The following is a 17,319-nucleotide window of genomic DNA, read 5'->3' on the forward strand; positions in this document are numbered from 1 at the left end:
TGTCTTTTTTTCTCTTGGGAAAAACCACACGGGGAGGGCTTTTCCTTCAGGAGAGGTCGGCAGGCTGGAATCTCAGCCTGGGTTCCCCAGAAAGCAGATCTGACTTCAGATTTCATTAGAGTGCAGTTCCAGGGAGCAGAAGAGGGGTAAAGGGGGAGTTAGACGGAGAAGGAGGGAGAATTCACCCTGGAGAAGATAGAGCTGGACAAACAGCATCTCAGAACCCTTCCTTGCGAGAGCTGGCAGGAGGGGAGATGATATTGGGGAATCTAGACACTGGCTCCATTGTCTTATTGGTGAAACCATCACCTACTCAAGCATTAACTTGCCTGCGCTTCCAGGGTGCACACACTTGGGCTGCAGGGTCACCAGGGAAACCCTGGAGCGGGAGGCGAGGTGCTATTGAGTTGTCGGTGTGTGAAGCTGGTCTGAGGTGCACGCGGCTGCAACAAGAGCTTAGTGAGGCCAGGGGATCTGGAGTGGTGCCTTAGAGGAGTCTGAAATAGCTGGTGCTCACTAGCCCACTCTACGGATTGGGACTTTCTCCTCCTCGGGCAAGAGACTTGGGTGTAGAGTCTGGAAGCTGGCATTAAGGCGGAATAGTGGCACAGAGGCAGTGACAATGGGGGAATGGCTAGGGGTGGGGGGGCGGCCTTACTTCTCTTTAATCTACATCATGCCACTTTTTTTTTTTTTTTTTGGCCATACCCACAGCACGCAGAAGTTCCCCGGCCAGGGATTGAACCCACGCCACAGCAGTATCAATGCCAGATCCTTAACTGCTAGGCCACCAGGAAACTCCTACGCCATTTTTTTTTTCTTTTTGCCATTTTTAGGGCTGCTCTCGTGGCATATGGAGGTTCCCAGGCTAGGGGTCTAACCGGAGCTGTAGCTGCCGGCCTATGCCAGAGGTACAGCATTGCCAGATCCAAGCTGCATCTGCAACCTACACCACAGCTCACGGCAACACCAGATCCTGGGAAAGGGAGACTGCAGCAAGGTCAGGGATTGAACCCACAACCTCATGGTTCCTAGTCGGATTCGTTAAGCACTGAGCCATGATGGGAACTCCTACACCACTTTTTAATAAAGACAAATGACCTTTCTTTAAATCTATGCCTGAGGCATAGCTTTGAGCCCCCACTGCCAACCAGACGGCTGCCCCTAAAATCCTGGTATGTGGATTTTCTGTAGCGCCTTCTGGGCTGGAGGGATGATTTAACCACTGGAGGTGCTGGCACCAGGGCCATCCCTGCCCCGCCCCGCCTCCAGCTTCGGCAAGATTCACTGCTCAGTGATGCCTGCACTGCTCAGGGCTGCCCTCGGCTCTGTCCTTCCTGCAGTCTCCCTTTCCCAGGACTGGATTCTGGCAAGGAAACTTAAAAGTCAGCAACACCAGGAAGCTGCTATCACCCTTAGGGCTGGAGGAGGCAGGGAGGAGATGGCAATGACAGAGCCTTGAAGCTGGAATCACTGGGTGAGAGCTGGAGCCACAGCAGAGCTACCCAGAGGGAGCAGGAGGGCTGGGGGGGAGAGGCACTTGGTAGGCTTCAGAGCCACACAGGAGACCCAGTACTACCTGAATTACCCCTCGATTTTTTATTTTTTTATTTTTTTATTTTTTTGCCACACCCATGGCACGTGGAAGTTCCCTGGGCCAGGGATGGACCCTGCTCCACAGCTGTGACGTGCTGCCACAACTGCAGCAATGCTGGATCCTTAACCCACTGCACCACAAGGGAACTTCCAACCCTTTGATTTTGAGAGAAGGGGAGAAAACCCTGGCTGCTCCCTTCCTCCCGCTCTTGATCTCCAGCCAGGGAGTCCTGCTGGCTGAACGTGTACAGAAGCTACCTGGTGAGAGGGGGCCTAGGGAAAGGGGGCTGCAGCCTGTGAGATGTGAGCAAGGCAGGGAAGGTGAGAAAATGGATTTCAGAGAAACGAGGCCAACAAAACACACACCCGCACATACCTGCACGTAGGTCTGAAACTGGGTGCCACTCAGGTAAACCTGGAAATGCAGTGACTCCTCCCCTTCCTCACCTGGTCCCCCTCACCTGTCCCTGTCTCTCTCATCTCAGTAATTATTTCATTCAGTAGAGGATGGAGTCGGGGCAACAATATCGAGGGGGGTTTAGAGACGAAAATGGGCACACCCTGCCCAGCAGCTTCCTTCTTCCACAGCGCGATGATCTGCCCTGAGAGAGCAAGTACTCTCAAGGCCTCTGAGCATCTCAGCTGACAGGGGAAGCTCTGTCCTGGCAAGACAGAGGCCTGCAATTGTGTGTGTGTGTGTGTGTGTGTGTGTGTGTGTGTGTGTGTGTGTGTGTGTGTGTGTGTCGGGGTGGGGTGTGTCTGTATGTGTAATTTAATTATTTAGAAGCCCATTTTAACTGAATAGCTCAGCTATATCTTCCAATGCCCCCCCCACCTTTTTCTCTAAAGGACTGACTTTCTTTTTTCTTTTCTTTTTGCTTTTTAGGGCCGCACCCTCGGCATATGGAAGTTCCCAGCCTAGGGTTCCAATCAGAGCTGTAGCTGCTGGCCTACGCCACAGCCACAGCAATGCCAGATCCTTAACCCACTGAGCGAGGCAAGGAATTGAACCCACAACCTCATGGTTCCTAGTCGGATTTGTTTCTGCTGCGCCATGATGAGAGCTTCTCTTTTTTTTTTCCTTTTCTTTTTTTTTTTTTTTTTGGTCTTTTTAGGCCGCACCTGTGGCATATGGAGGTTCCCAGGCTAGGGGCTGAATCAGAGCTGCAGGTGCCGGCCTACACCACAGGCACAGCAAGGTGGGATCCGAGCCACATCTGCGACCTACACCACAGCTCATGGCAATGCTGGATCCTTAACCCACTGAGGCCAGGGATCAAACCTGTGTCCTCATGGATACTAGTCAGGTTCATTACCGCTGTGCCACAATGGGAACTCCTAAAGGACTGACTTTCAAATCTCTATCCTGGGTCTTTCTCTCAACTGGTTTCAAACTTGAGCAGGGAAGAGGGTTTATTTGGAGAGTTTTTCAAACCCCAAGAAATAGCTGTCATTTATTGAGCACCTACTACATACTAGGCTCTGTACCCATCCTGTCTTGTTGAATCCTGAGGTAAATACAGCTATTGTACCCACTGGATTGGAGGCTTACGAGAATAAGGCCTTTCCTGCTCTCAGCACCCAAAATGCTGCCTGACACATATGAGAGTCTCAAGATTTATTAAGTAAACTTATTCCATGAATGCCCATTTTATAGATGTGGGGACTGAGGCTTGGAGAAGTCATGTGACTTGCAAAGGTTACTCAGCTAGTAGGTGGAGGAGTCGGGATTTAAACTCAGGTCAGTCTGGGCCAAAGCCTATGCTGCTGCCCTCCCCTTCCTTGGGTGTCCTCCCCCCTGCCCACAGCAGATCCAGGCACCACTCCAGACATCACTTCTTCTGGGCCTCCCAGGTCCCCAGTGCCCAGAGAGTGACTCAGGTACCTTGAAGGCAGGGAGGGGGTGACGCTTGACACTCCCTTGCCCAGGCACCATGGTGGAGGGTGTAGGCTTGGGAGCAGGGACCCAGCTTCCGGGGGCCGAACAAGGGCAGAAGCATCTTTGGGGCCAGGTCTGGGGGCTGTCAGTACCTTCTAAAAGTCCTCCCTTTCACTGACGTCTCACAGGAGGAGAGGCAGGGCTTGGGAGAGGCCAGGAGGGCGGGCCCTGAGGAAGGTGAGGTCTTCATTTGCCAAGGTGGCTGGTCACCTGCAGAGATGGTCAGGCTCTCCTCCTGCCTGCTGGACCAGCCAGCTCACTCTGGGCAGCTGGACAGCCACCTCCTCCCAGCTTGGAACTCTGCGGGCAAGCACTGGCAGGCCTGGGTTGGACTGGGTGTGGATGTGGGGAGGTGGCAACACAGATTTCCATGGGATAGCTGGGAGTGCCACCCAGCCTGGCTTCTAGTGCAGGGGAATGCTTTCATCCCTGAGGCTTCTAAAACCAGGGTACAATTACCTCCTGCAGGCAGACACAAGAGGATCCCCAATCCTGGATTCCTCCCAACACATTTATTCTCTCCCCTCTGATGTGTCAGGAACCTCCTACCTCCAAGCCGCATCCCTGCTTCCGGAAGGCCACCTCCTCCTGCTCGCCACAATGTTGCCATTCCTTCCAAATTAGGTCACTGTCACCCAGATCCATCCAGCCCTGAGACCTCTCCCTCCTCTAGAGTCTCCCTCTTACTGGCTGTCTCTTACACTCATTTGGTACTTGGCATGGACTGCCTTGGGCCGTAGCCCTTAGCTTTTTGCCGATATCCTATTTCTTCAGCTAGATTTTAGAAGATCATGTATGTATTTGACCAGTTATTATGTGTGCATGCTTCAGAATTCAAAAGGTACCAAAGAGATTTACCAGCAGCAAAAATACGTCCCCTTCATTTGTCCCCATCTTGGCAGTCACCAGTGTTCAATTTTTGTTAGTGTTTTCCTCCAGACATCTATGTATGTCCTAGTGTGTGAACACACGCTTAAATGTACTTAGCTCTGCCTCTTGTTTTTTCACTAAACAGTAAATCTAGAAGATGGTCCATATCAGTGCGTTTAGATGTGCCTCATTCTCTTTAGTGATGATATAATATTCCAGAGCACAGTGTACCATCATTTATTTAACCAGTCTGCTATTAATGGGTATTTAGGTTGTTTCAAATCTTTTCAAAGCAAAGATTTTTTGCTTTGAAAAGAATGCTGCAACCCTTGTACGTGTTTCTCTGCACATATGTACAACCACAAATGATCAGAATTGGCATTACTGGGTCAAAGGCTACACACCTTTAATTTTGATATATACTCCATGTTGCTTTCTTTGGAAGTTATATCCAAATTACCACACCCATCATCAATGTATAAGACTGCCTGTGCCCACGGCCTTGCCCCTACAACGTAGTAAACACTTTTTTTTTTTTTTTTGCTTTTTAGGGCCACACCCTTGGCATATGGAAGTTCCCAGGCTAGGGCTCCAATCCAAGCTACAGCTGCCCACCCACGCCAGAGCCACAGTAACGACAGATCCAAGGCGTGTTTGCAACCTACACCACAGCTCATGGCAATGCCAGATCCTCAACCCACTGAGCAAGGCCAGGGATCAAACCCACAGCTTCATGGTTCCTAGTCGGATTTTTTTCCTCTGCGCCACAACAGGAACTCCTTTTTTTTTTTTTTTTTTTAACTTTTTGATCTTTCTCAGTTATCTGAGAAATGAAAGTATTTTGTTGCAGCTCTCCTTTACAATTCCCTTGCTATGAATGAGATGGAGCATTATTTCATGTTTAAAAGCCAGTATTTTCTCTTCTGTAAACTGTCTTGTCTGTGTCCTTTGCCTATTTTAAAAAAACTGCATTATTTGTCTTTTCTTATAAATTTGTCAGAATTCTTTGTGAACAAGGGAAATTAACCCTTTGTTTGCCAGATGCATGCCACATAATTTCCCACAGCTGCCATTTGTCTATGTCCCAATGAGATTTTCGTCCCCTGAGTACAGGGACGAAAACATAAACCTCTTTGTATTCCTATTCTTAATACAATACCACATACTTGATAGGTGTTAGCCAAATGCCTGTTGGCATAACAGACATAAGAAGAAAGAGATTTGGAAGATTTCCAAATCTATCCATTCCTTCTTCTTATACCAAGGTCAGTCAGGACTCTTGCTGGAAACAGAAGAAACTAACTCTGGCAAAATGAAAAAAGAAAAGGACACCCTCCCCCCCCCCTCCATCCATCCCCCCCACCTGGAGAGACACTGGGTAACATACAGAATCAATACATAGGTTGCCAATGAAGGCTCTGCAAACAGGTAGGCGCCAAGGGAAGCTGGGCAGCCAGCACCACAGTCAAGGTCAGGGCATAGGACAGCTTGCCTAAACAACCCCTGTCTCAGGAGTTCCCACCGTGGTGCAGTGGGTTAAGAATCTGACCACAGTGGCTCTGGTCACTGCAGAGGCATGGGTTCAATACCAGGCCCCCGCAGAAGGATCCGACATTGCCACAGCTGTGACATAGGTTTCAGCTGCGGCTCAGATTCAATCCCTGGCCCAGGAACTTCCATATGCCGGGGGTGCGGCCATAAAATAAAATTAATAAAAGTTTAAAAAGACCTCTAACTCTTCCACCCACTGCTAGGAGGCCTGCTCCTGCCCAGACACTGAGGCTGACTGTTCCTCCTCCAGACACTAGAGGCTGCTGCTGGCTCTGCGGCTGCCACTGCAGAAAGAAATTCCCTGTCTTGGCTTCTCTGTGACTTGCTCCAGATTCAGAGCCCCCACTGGAGCTTCCCACTGGCAGAATGAATAGCTTTTGCTTTTCCTCTTGGAGCCGGGAAGTCTGGCAGAGCAAGGGTCAGGTTTTGTGGCAGGTAGTGGCCTGCCTCCTATCAAAGCCTACGCAATGGGAATTCGCCATAGGCAGGCAGGAGGCTCAGGCTGTGAGCAGCCAGGCAACCTGGATAAATGCACAGCACCCTCTTCCCTCGTCTGCCCAGTGTAGCATTTCTGGGTCACCCAGCCTAAAACCCTCTCCTGGATTCACGTCATCATTATTACCAGGGCCAGTCATGATGCCAGAGAAGACCTGTTCTAAGACCTACTGTGTACCATGCTTCCTTTGACTTTCAAACGGCCCTAGGTGTTACCTGTATTTAGGGAGGAAAAACCAAGTCATCAGAGGTTTTCCCGTCACATAGTAGTACCAGGTTGCAAACTCAGATCTGTTTCCAAAGCCTTGGCGTTTCCCAGGGGGCTATACTGATGGACTGGTATCTTAGCAAGTCAGAGTTCTGTGAAGGCAGAGATTGGGCCACAGTCTTCTTTTTACATTCCGGCAGCATGTACAATACAGAAGATGCTCAATTAATACTCGTGGACTGGCCTGGATATGAAGCAGGAACCAGTTCTTTCTTTCTTTTTTTTTTCTTCCTATTTTCTTTTCTTGCGTTTTAGGACCGCACCTGCAGCATATGAAAATTCCCAGGCTAGGGGGTCTAATCAGAGCTACAGCTGCAGGCCTAAGCCACAGCCACAGCAACTCAGGATCCCAGCAGCATCTGCGACCGACACCACAGCTCACCGCAACGCCAGATCCTTAACCCACTGAGTGGGGCCAGGGATCGAACCTGTATCTTCATGGATACTAGTCGGATTTGCTTCTGCTGAGCCACAACAGGAACTCCGGGAGCCAGTTCTAGAAGGTTCTCTGACTTTCCCAGGCGGTCTGAACCCAGAAATCACCTTAAGACAGAAGAGGTCTACTCAGGATCAGTTTAGAAAGAAAAACCTCAAATCTGGGGAATTTCCTTTTCCTTTTCAAAAAAGTTTTTCCTTTTTCTCTTTAACTTCCACCTCTCCCAAATGTGTCAGAACTGTTAACATGTTCCCATCTGTTCATTATTTAATCATCCAATGATCGTCTGACCTCCACTACTGTCCTAATACTCCAGTGAGAAAAAAGTCATAACCTCTACTGCTTGGAATTTACATCCTCGTTGGGGATGTGAATATCAATCAAATAATCTAATAAATGCGAACTTGTAGCTCTGACCAGTGTGAGGACGGATGCCATGAGATTCTTTGCGAGACAGGTCTGACCTACTCCGGGAAGTTGGGCAGCCTCTTTTGAGGACCTGACGCTAGAGCAGGGATCTGAACAAGGGGGAGGACCTAGAAGGGGAGTCTGTGAGTCCCTGAGGTGCTGATTTCTTCCCGGTGAGTAACCACCCGCCCTCGAGCGTGTCTACAGGCAATGCGGCAGAAGAGCCAGGGGCTGGGGCTGGGAGGGGGTGCTCGTTTCTTGAGTGCGTCACGCCTGGAGGGAGCATTCGGCTGTCTCCCAGGTCCCATCTGGGGATGACGTTGTCCTGGTGCAAGCCCAAAATAGCTGGCTCCGCCCCCATCTCCCGGCAGCCCCTGCAGCAGCACTCCCCACCCCCACCCCCAGGTGACAGGCCGAGCCGGCCCCCTCTGGGTCTCTAGTAGTTTCCGTGCCGCTGACGCATGCTTGCGCGCACAGCTGGGCCGGCCGCGTCCTACGCAGCAGCCGCGAGCCGGGCAGCGGGTGCCAGACGGTTCCTGGCGGGGGGCAGGGGCGGGGCGCTGCTGGAGGCCAGGGACTCCCGGCGGAGGAGGTGCGGGCGGGGGGCCCCAGCACAGGCTAGGGGGGCCCTGGGCTGGGCAGCTGCAGTTCGAGGACTGAGATAGGGCGCCCCAGCTCTGGTCCCCGAGATAGCCCGCAGCACCGGCCTGCGGGAGCCGATAAGGGTGTCCGAGGGAGCCTAGTCACCATCCGCAAGCACAGCCCAGAGGGCTCCGCTGCCCCCGGGGTGGGGGTAGCAGGTGGCCTCCAGCCCCAAGGAGGGGCTCTCGGTTCTTTCGGCCTGACGCTTCCTTCTCTACCGCAGCCCCAAGGAGGCCAGCCTGACGACTAACGAGTTGCCATGGCATCCTACTACGAGATCCTAGACGTGCCGCGAAGTGCGACGGCTGATGACATCAAAAAGGCGTAAGTGCCTCTGCTGTGCATCAGAAAGCCACTCACCCGCCCCCCTTCACGCCCACCGCCCCCTTCCAACCCCATGGGCCATTTAGAGGCAGGGCCTAGGGAAGCAGTTCCTTAGACAGGACTGGGGAGAGGGGCTCCCTCAGAGAGTGACCCCTGTTGGGAGGAAGGAGATGCCTGGATCAGTAGGACAAAGTCCAAAGCATCACGTTCCCCTGAGAGCTGCCGTGTGGGTTCTTTTCCAGTGCGGCCTCCCCTCCCCACCCCCCTCCCCCCTCCCTTTTACTGCTACCTCAACCCCCAGCCTTTAGGTGTGGGTTTTCTCAGGATGCAGTGCAAAGATGCTCAAGCGCTGTGATTAGGAGGGACCACTGCCTGGTACTCTTCCTGGCCACAAGTACCCACATCCTTTGCAGCCCCAGCCCCAGTGAGCCCCAAAGAGAGGTTAGAGCCGGGACTTTCTCACTCCTAGGTTATCATCGGCTAATGCAAGTATGTATCCCTGGCACTGACTGCAGAGGGGAGAGATAGGGACTCCATTAAAACATTGCTGCAGAGGTAGCCCTACCAGCTGGGATCGACTGGGATCTGAGTGGTGAACAGGCTGTAGTGGGCTAACAGGAAATGGGTCATTTTGTTCCCTGGTGGCAAGTGCTTGCGTTTGTCCCCTGACCCTTCCTTTCTGAACCCACTTCCTGCAGGTATCGGAAGAAGGCTTTACAGTGGCACCCAGACAAGAACCCAGATAATAAAGAGTTTGCTGAGAAGAAGTTCAAGGAGGTGGCTGAGGCATACGAAGTGCTGTCGGACAGTAAGGGCCAGGGTCAGGGCAGGTGGCTCCCATCGTCCCCGCTTCATGCCCCATCACACTCCTTCCCAAGGCCGTGCTGCCATCACCCTAGTCTGCTCTGTGCCTTTTCAAACCTGGTATTTAAGTGTCCTCCTCTCACAGGGATTCCGGGATTTTTTCTCCCTTGGGATTTTTTTTTTTTCCAGAGGAACACCTACTGTGTGCCAAGCACCCTTTTATTCTTCCCCTGATCCTCTGTCTCAGTGTTGCTCCTCAGCACCTGGTAGTTGCAGCATGGGTCCTGACACGGGGAAGGAAGCAGGGCAGGTAACCAGGGTGTTCCCAGCCTCCTCTGTGCCAGGCATTGGTTGGTGTAGTCTCCATGAGTCCTCACAGCCATCCTGCAAGGCAGGATTTATCACCCCCATTTTTCAGGTAAGGTAGCTGAGGCTAAGAGAGGTGCTCAGGGCCACACGGAGCTGGAATAGGGCTCCAGGTCTTTTATTCAGTAATTCAAGAAATATCCACGGAGTACTTATGATGCCAGGCCCTTGTTGGGTACTGAGGAACAATGGAGGTCAGGTGGGCCCTGTCCTTGTCCTCATGGGTTCATCCAGTCTAGTCAAGGGAGACCTGCATTAACCAAGTAAATGCATGGACAAGGTTATTCCAAAGGAGCATAACAGGGTGATGTGATAGGGAACAGGGAATGGGCACTGGTTTTTGATGGTCGTCAGGGAAGGTCTCTCTGTGACATTCAGGCTAGGCCCTGATTAATAATAGCATAGAAGTGGAGTTCCCACTGTGGCATTGTGGGTTAGGAACCTGACTGCAGCAGCTCGGGTTGGGTTCAATCCCAGGCCCGGTGCAGTGGGTTAAAGGATCTGCTGTGGCCACAGCTGTGATGTAGGTTGCAGCTGCTCCTTGGGTTCAATCCCTGGCCCAGGCAATTCCGTATGCCGTGGTGTAACCATAAAGTTAAAAACAAATAATAACATAGTAAGAATTAGCTAACTCTTAGGAGATGCTTACTGTGCATCAGGCACCATGCTAAGTGGTTGAGGTAGATATCTCATTTAATCCTTGCAACCATGCGGTGGGGGCTGTGACTGTGTCCATTTTACAGATGAGAAGGACCTGCTGAGTGAAGGACTGAGCTGCTGCTAAAACCTATAGCCTGTGTCCACTGTGCACCCTGCTGCCCCCCTAGTGTCGGTCTCTGGACAGATCTCGGAGGGGCCTAGCCTGGAAGGGGAGGCGGTCAACGCAGACGGAGGGAGAAATGATCTTGGTCTCTCTTTCCAGAGCATAAGCGGGAGATCTACGACCGCTATGGCCGGGAAGGGCTGACCGGGGCAGGTAGGTGGAGCAGGGGCACCCAGGGATGGGAGTGGGTCCAGGAGGAGGGAGGAAGGCAGATCCCTACAATGGCTGTGCATTCTCACTCTCCAGGCTCCTGGGATCTCTGTGCCTTTGCCGGGGTCCCCTGGCTCAGGGCCAGATGCACGCCCTAAGCCCCCTCCTCATCCTGCCTCTCCTCCAGGAACTGGCCCATCTCGGGCAGAAGCTGGCGGTGGCGGGCCTGGCTTCACCTTCACCTTCCGCAGCCCGGAGGAGGTCTTCCGGGAGTTCTTCGGGAGTGGGGACCCTTTTGCGGAGCTCTTTGGTGAGTGCGCTCAGGAGGCCTCTGGGCCCACCCTCCATCAGCTGGGAGGCCCTTAGAGGGAAGCAGAATTCCAGGGACAGAAGACTTTGTGGGGGTGGATCCAGTGAGCACTGGCACAGAACCTTACACATGTCAGAACCCACGTGACCCTGGAGTGATGCTTCGGGGACTTGCCTTGCTAAACGATGACAATGATGCATTGTTAGACTTCCACAACGATAGCCCAGAAAGCAAGACACAAAGCATCATGGGACAGTAACAGTGCCATTACAGACCACAGATGCCACTGTTTTGAATGGTGAACATGAACCTTATGAGGTAGATAATTTTAACCCCAATCACAGATGAGAACACTGAGGCATGTTCCAATAACTTGCTCAGAGTCGCACAGCAGACAGCAGAGCCGGGGCAGAGCCGGGGCGGAGCTGGGACTTGGGGTCGTGTCTGCCTGACTTCACACCAGACTTACCTGCCTAGAACTGAAGGGGCGCTTCTCCTCTTTCCCTCCCTCCCTTTATTCTTCATGATGGACAGAACTGACCTGGGAACTTTTGCATATGAAATACTAAAAGAAATTCAACTTGTCCATCAAAAAAAGAAAAAAAATCAGGAATGTACCCAGTTGCTTAGGAGCTCATACTTTGAGACTTAATCTGGGGGTGGCGGGTGGGGGGCGGAATCTTTCTCCAGGTAATGGTTCATCTGCTTACTCATTGCAGACGACCTGGGCCCCTTCTCAGAGCTTCAGAACCGGGGTCCCCGGCACTCTGGCCCTTTCTTCACCTTCTCTTCCTCCTTCCCCGGGCACTCTGGTAAGTGCCGTCCTTTCCCGTGTTTGCACATGTTTGGAGCTCTGGAGCCCTGGAGCCCTCGCCTCAGCCAGCTCACTCGTCACTTTGCCAAGCCTTCTGCATCTCTGGAGCTCTGTGTCTGGGCAGCTCTGTGGGGAGACCCCGCAGAGGTTCCTGGCCCCTTGTGACTGCAGCCTGCCCGGTGATAACCTCTCTTTCTCCCCTTTGTTCCCACGCCAGATTTCTCCTCCTCGTCTTTCTCCTTCAGTCCTGGGGCTGGTGCTTTTCGTTCCGTTTCTACATCTACCACCTTTGTTCAAGGACGCCGCATCACAACGCGCAGGTCAGGGCCCCTGAGACCACGCCGAGTGCAGGGGTGTGGGGGTGGGCCTGGGGGGAGCTCCACATGACCAGACAGGCGGCGCCTTGAGGGCAGAGCCCAGTCTGTCCTGTCCACTGCGGTGTCCCAGAGCCGGGGCGGGCGCTGCAGGACTCGGGCGTCCTGCTGAATGAACGTTGCTGTCTCCCACAGAATCATGGAGAACGGGCAGGAGCGGGTGGAAGTGGAGGAAGATGGGCAGCTGAAATCCATCACAATCAACGGTGAGGAGTGGCTCTGCCATGCAGGGCAGTCCCGGCAGGGAGCCCCAGCCCCAAAGCCCCTCCCCAAACTGCTCCTCTCTGAATCCCCCTGGGGCAGGGAGGGCACAATGGCCACAGGCCAGACTGGCAGGACTGGGGATGCTGATCCCGGGGAAGGGGCTGGGACAGAATGGTGGAGTCTCAGGGAGCCAGCTCATCACCGTTGTCATGAGTGCGGTGCCTGGAGTTTGCAGAGCACTTGGCTGTTTTTCAAGCACTTGCACACATACCATATCCCTAGGTTCTTAAAACAGCCGTGGGAAAGCAGGGCAGTTGGTATTCGCCCTACTTTTCAGGAGACTGATCCTCAGCACCAGCACAGCTAAATGGCCCCAGGCCCAAGGCTTTGACCTACTTAGCAAAGGGTGAAGTCAGGAGTGAAACTCAGGAAGCAGGATTCCTGGAGCTGAACTCTTCCTCCCACAAGGCCACACCATACGGATGGTCACCATGGCTGCCCCCTCATGCCCACCGACTGGGAGCCCTGTGTGCCAAAGGGCCTTTCACAGGCTGTCTTTTATAATCACTGGAACAACTGGACCTAGCAGGCACTTTCATCATCCCATTGTATAGATGAGGAAAGGGAGGCTTAGGGAGGTTGAGTCACTTGCCCAGGGAGATGGCTCGTACCTGCTGGAGCCGAATACCTGCCCATGCTCATAACCACTCTGCTGGGGGCCAAGATGCTGCAGCCAGTTCCAGAGGAGGGGCTATAAGTGGTCAGAGTTGTTGCTACAGGAGTCGCCCTGGCAGGATTCCTGTGGCCGGGGTCAAGAGGGCCTGGGTCATGGTGGCCGTGACTCCGCAGGTATCCCGGATGACCTGGCACTGGGCTTGGAGCTGAGCCGTCGCGAGCAGCAACAGTCCGTCACCTCCAGGTCTGGGGCGACACAGGTCGGGCAGACCCCTGCCTCACACTCCCCCGACGGCGACCTCTCTGAGGATGACGAGGACCTGCAGCTTGCCATGGCCTACAGCCTGTCAGAGATGGAGGCGGCTGGGAAGAAACCGGCAGGTGGGCGGGGGGCACCGCGACGACGGCAGGGGCAGCCCAAGGCCCAGAACCAAGATCCAGGCACAGGGGAGACCTGTGAGGGTGCCAGGGGCGACACTGCCAAACCCAGCCCATCTCCGGAGGAGAAGGCCTCTCGCTGCCTCATCCTCTGATCACCAGGCCCAACCCACCCGATTCAGGGGGACCAGGGGTCCTGCTCACTGTCAGGCGAGCAGAGAGGGGCGTGGCCTGAGTTGCAGGGTCCCTCTCCACCTCCATGATTCCTCCCAGGTCCACCCCCCTGCAGTGTGGACTCGGGATTTGCTGTGCTCAGGCCATGGCTGATCGGTCCCTGGGGAAGCCCAAGGTGGGGGGACTCAGGGCAGTGGGAAGGCCTGGGGATCAGGATGCACTTATTAGACGGGGCGTTTCCAGGGGCACTAGTGGCTTGGGTCAGGCCTTTGCTGCCCCCCGTCTTCTGCCACCTGTGTTGCTGATGATGTTAAGGAGGACTTGGCCTGAGGTTCTCTGAGCCCGTCGGCAGCCACGGCGCTCCCCTTCCGGCTGCAGACACCCCACCCTGGTTTCTGCACGGTGTTGAGCTCTGACGTCTCTGTTGCTTCCCTCCCTCCTGGTGCTGCTTCTCTCCTCCCTTGCACTCTTCTCTCTGCATCCCCCGCGGGCCGCATCGCTTGCTCTCACTGCCGTCTGGCTGGGACTCCCTTCTTCCTTCCCCCAGAAGGCCTCTTTGTGGCGAGGAAGATGCTGTGGCCGGTAGGGCCATAAGGTCTTCCGGGGAGGCTAGCTGGGTGGGGCGGGAGCCTCTCGGCCGTCCAGATTCGGAACCGGAGCCCACTCCTCCTCCCTTCCTCTTGCTGCCTCAGCCTGCCCCGGGCCTCGGGACTAGCCAGAGGTGAGGCCGGCTAACCCTGGAGAGGGGGGATGAAGCCAGGGTGCCCCAGGAGGGAGGCCTAGGAGGGGACCGGACCTCGTCCTCCCGCACCATGCATCAGGGCTCAGGGAGAGGCCACAGGGCTAGCCCAGGGCTGCATGCTGAGCGCCCTCCTCCACAGCTTGCTGCTGACCCTCTCTCCTGTCACCCCGTCCCTGCTCTCTCCCCAGATGTGTTCTGAGCTGGATGTCCAGGACCCAGAGTTGCTGCACAGTTCCAAAAGGACAGCGCCCAACCCTGTGCACTGGGAGGGGACCCTCCATTCCTCTCCCTCGCCTGTGCTGAGCATAGAGCCGGGCCTGGGTGGTGGGTGGGGGCTGGGTGGGCGGTAGTCTTAGCCTGGAAACGCTTCTCTGGGTGTTTGGTGCTCTCTTGGGGACTACAAGTCCCAGAATGCAATGCACCCTGCCTCCTTGCTGTTAGATCATGCTTGGGGGAAGTGGCATGTGGTTACAGGGCTGTGCATCTTGGGACATGTAGTTCTGGCCCTGGTCGGCCTGACACTTGCTGTAAGATGGGGGAGATCTTGTCATTTGATTTGTCCCTGGCAGGGGTAGCAAGAATGTGGATGAAGGGGTAATGGTTCGAGCTCTGTTTCCCCTGACAGCTCTTGCTAGCGCTCGGGTTAGAGCGTAAAAATCAAGGCCCTGTGGCATCCAGGGGAGGCTCCTTCCCTGTGCACAGTCCTGGAGTTTGAGGATGAGCCGGAGCAGATCAACGCAGCAGGGCTATGGGCACGGGCTGGCAGAGAGCTTGGAAGGAAGCCCTCTCGGGGGTGTGTGTGTGTGTGTGTGTGTGTGTGTGTGTGTGTGTGGCTGGAGTTGGTGTGTGACGGATGCTCCAGGCATGTTGCTGCTTGTATGGCTTCTTTGACCTCTGACCCCGCTGCCCATTCTTTCTCTCCAACACCGCAGAAGCTGCCTCTCCTCCTCCCTCCCTGGGGAGCCGGGTGGCCAGGGAGGGGAGTGGTGGAGCCAGGGTGTTGCCAGCCCCTGTGCCCTTGAGTCTCAGAGATGTATCAAAGCCAGCTGGGCTGAGCTCAGACCAAGAGGAAAACACTGGAAGTCAATAAAGCTGAATTTCGAGAGCTTGGTGGGATGCTGTGTTCCTTGTGCTTTCTTCCCGGGGTGGCGGGGGAGGGACCCTGTGGGACCAGCGGGTGACCCACCTGCCTTTATTGTCCAAGACTTCAGAGGTCGCAAGCCTTCCCACCTGACAGGTGATGTGCCCCTCTTTGAGCAGGCGGCCCTCCCTAAGTATGCCGTGGAATCCTATGAAATGCCCATACTCTTCTGCCCTCACCTCTTAGGGTCCCACATCTGGCTTCCTCCAGGCAGCTGTTGTTTCCTTTGCAAAGCCATCTGCCACCCAGTACTCCACAGTGCAGCTAGGACCAGACTGAGGTATGATTTGACTGAAAACATGAGGACAGCAGAAAGCTGGAAATGTATAAGAAGGTAAAAACCTATAAACACCTCCTCCCAGGCCCAGAGACTGAGCCTCTCCACAAGTTTCCTTAGTTGGCCAGTGTCAGAGACCTGCTTCTCTCATGTCCAGTCGCACAAGCCCCCCGCCAGGGTCCAGGCCCCCAACTCATCAGGGCCTGAGGAGAAGAAAGCCAGGTATCTCTCCCCCTTCTCTCTCCAGAAACCTGCAGAGATTCCCTCCCAGCCACGTGACAAGCACCTTTGCGTTGTCAAGCAGGGCATGGTGGCTCCCCGCCACCCCACACTCTTCCATTGCAGGATAAGCATTTAGCTTCGTCTTCTACCCAAAGGGCGTACATTATATTTTTCTCAAAACAAGGAAATAGCCTGCCCTGAAAGAGGAATTTCAACTTTTTACCTTGAGAGAAAGGGAGAGGGAGAGAATCTTCTGGAAGATTTTCATTTTAGCAAATGACTGTCCTGTTCCTTTCCGACCTTTGAGGTGACAACATTGGTGCTGTGCCTCAGCCAAACACAGAGGGGGCCTGCCGTCTGCTCCCTGGTCCCTTCTCTTCCTGGGCAAGGCGGGTGTTACCCATTTTTTATGTGAGGGGACTGAGCCTTGGCAAGATTAAGTGGCCCTAAGAGTAGCTGTAGGCCCAGGGCTCTTTTTGCCCCATTTCTATCACCTTTGTCTGAGGACACCACAGGACACGCAGATGAGGGCTCCTCTGGGGACGTACGGGGGAGAGGTAAGAAAAGGCCCCTTGTCCACAGGCGAGTGACTGTCGTGACAGCTCACAGGCCTGGTCTGAGTGACTAGCAGAGTTTAGTTACTTTTGCTTAAGGTATGGCAGGCACTTGGCCCGCATGGCCTCATTCAGTCCTAACCTCAGTCCTGCACAAAATACATCATTCCTGAGGCCCAGGGGTCCAAGGCGGCTGCCTGGGAACTGAGAGGAGAGGCAATAAAGAGGCCACACGTGCCTGCATTCGAATCCTCACTTCACCACTTACTTACTAGTAGTGGTACCTCAGGCAAGTTGTGTGTTGCAGTCTCTTCACCTGTAAAATGGGGCGTTGTCATGAAGATTAAGCAAGTTAATGTATGTACAGCACCTTGGAGATTGCCAGACACAGAGTTCCCCCTGTGGCTCAGAGGTTAACCAATCTGACTAGCACCCATGAGGATGCAGGTTCGATGATCCCTGGCCTTGCTCAGTGTGTCGGGGATCCGGCGTTGCCATGAGCTGTGGCATACGCCAGCAGCTGCAGCTCCAATTGGACCCCTGGACGGGGAACCTCCATATGCCATAGGTGCAGCCCTAAAAAGCAAAAAAAAAAAAAAAGAGAGATTGCCGGACACAGAGGGAGCGCAGCCTAAAAAACACCTGCCTAACTGTTATTAGCTACCATTTGTGCCCTGGAGAGCCTGACTCTGAATCCTGGCTCTCCCATCACCCTCTCACCTGAGAAACGCAGCCGAACCCAGCCCCAGGCTGAGGCCGGGGCTGGAAGCTGGACGCACAAC

The 17,319-nt window shown here is 54.1% G+C and overlaps 1 protein-coding gene across 17 annotated transcripts; it reads left to right on the forward strand.

The window, feature by feature from the left end:
* Positions 1–8,001: 8,001 nt before the first annotated feature.
* On the forward strand, positions 8,002–17,137 carry DNAJB2 (DnaJ heat shock protein family (Hsp40) member B2). Of its 17 annotated transcripts, XM_005672236.4 has the most exons (11): positions 8,002–8,155; positions 8,429–8,529; positions 9,228–9,337; positions 10,622–10,675; positions 10,860–10,982; positions 11,702–11,794; positions 12,014–12,116; positions 12,306–12,376; positions 13,224–13,430; positions 14,294–14,322; positions 14,532–15,448. In XM_005672236.4, exons 2-10 carry the CDS (start codon positions 8,465–8,467, stop codon positions 14,314–14,316), a joined length of 849 nt encoding a protein of 282 aa, XP_005672293.1. In that variant the 5' UTR covers positions 8,002–8,155; positions 8,429–8,464; the 3' UTR covers positions 14,317–14,322; positions 14,532–15,448. The 17 variants fall into 17 exon arrangements, 16 of the variants coding, with proteins under 16 accessions (XP_005672293.1, XP_013839980.3, XP_003133716.2 ...); XR_002339052.2 differs by having other exon boundaries at positions 13,224–14,322; XM_013984526.3 differs by lacking the exons at positions 14,294–14,322; positions 14,532–15,448 and adding an exon at positions 15,671–17,137.
* The last annotated feature ends 182 nt before the right edge of the window (positions 17,138–17,319 follow it).

The sequence above is a fragment of the Sus scrofa genome, chromosome 15 (assembly GCF_054392235.1).
Source record: "Sus scrofa isolate SSC_HxYL_T2T_F1_AM1 chromosome 15, Sscrofa_HxYL_maternal_Yorkshire_Landrace_v2.0, whole genome shotgun sequence".
NCBI lineage: Eukaryota > Metazoa > Chordata > Mammalia > Artiodactyla > Suidae > Sus > Sus scrofa.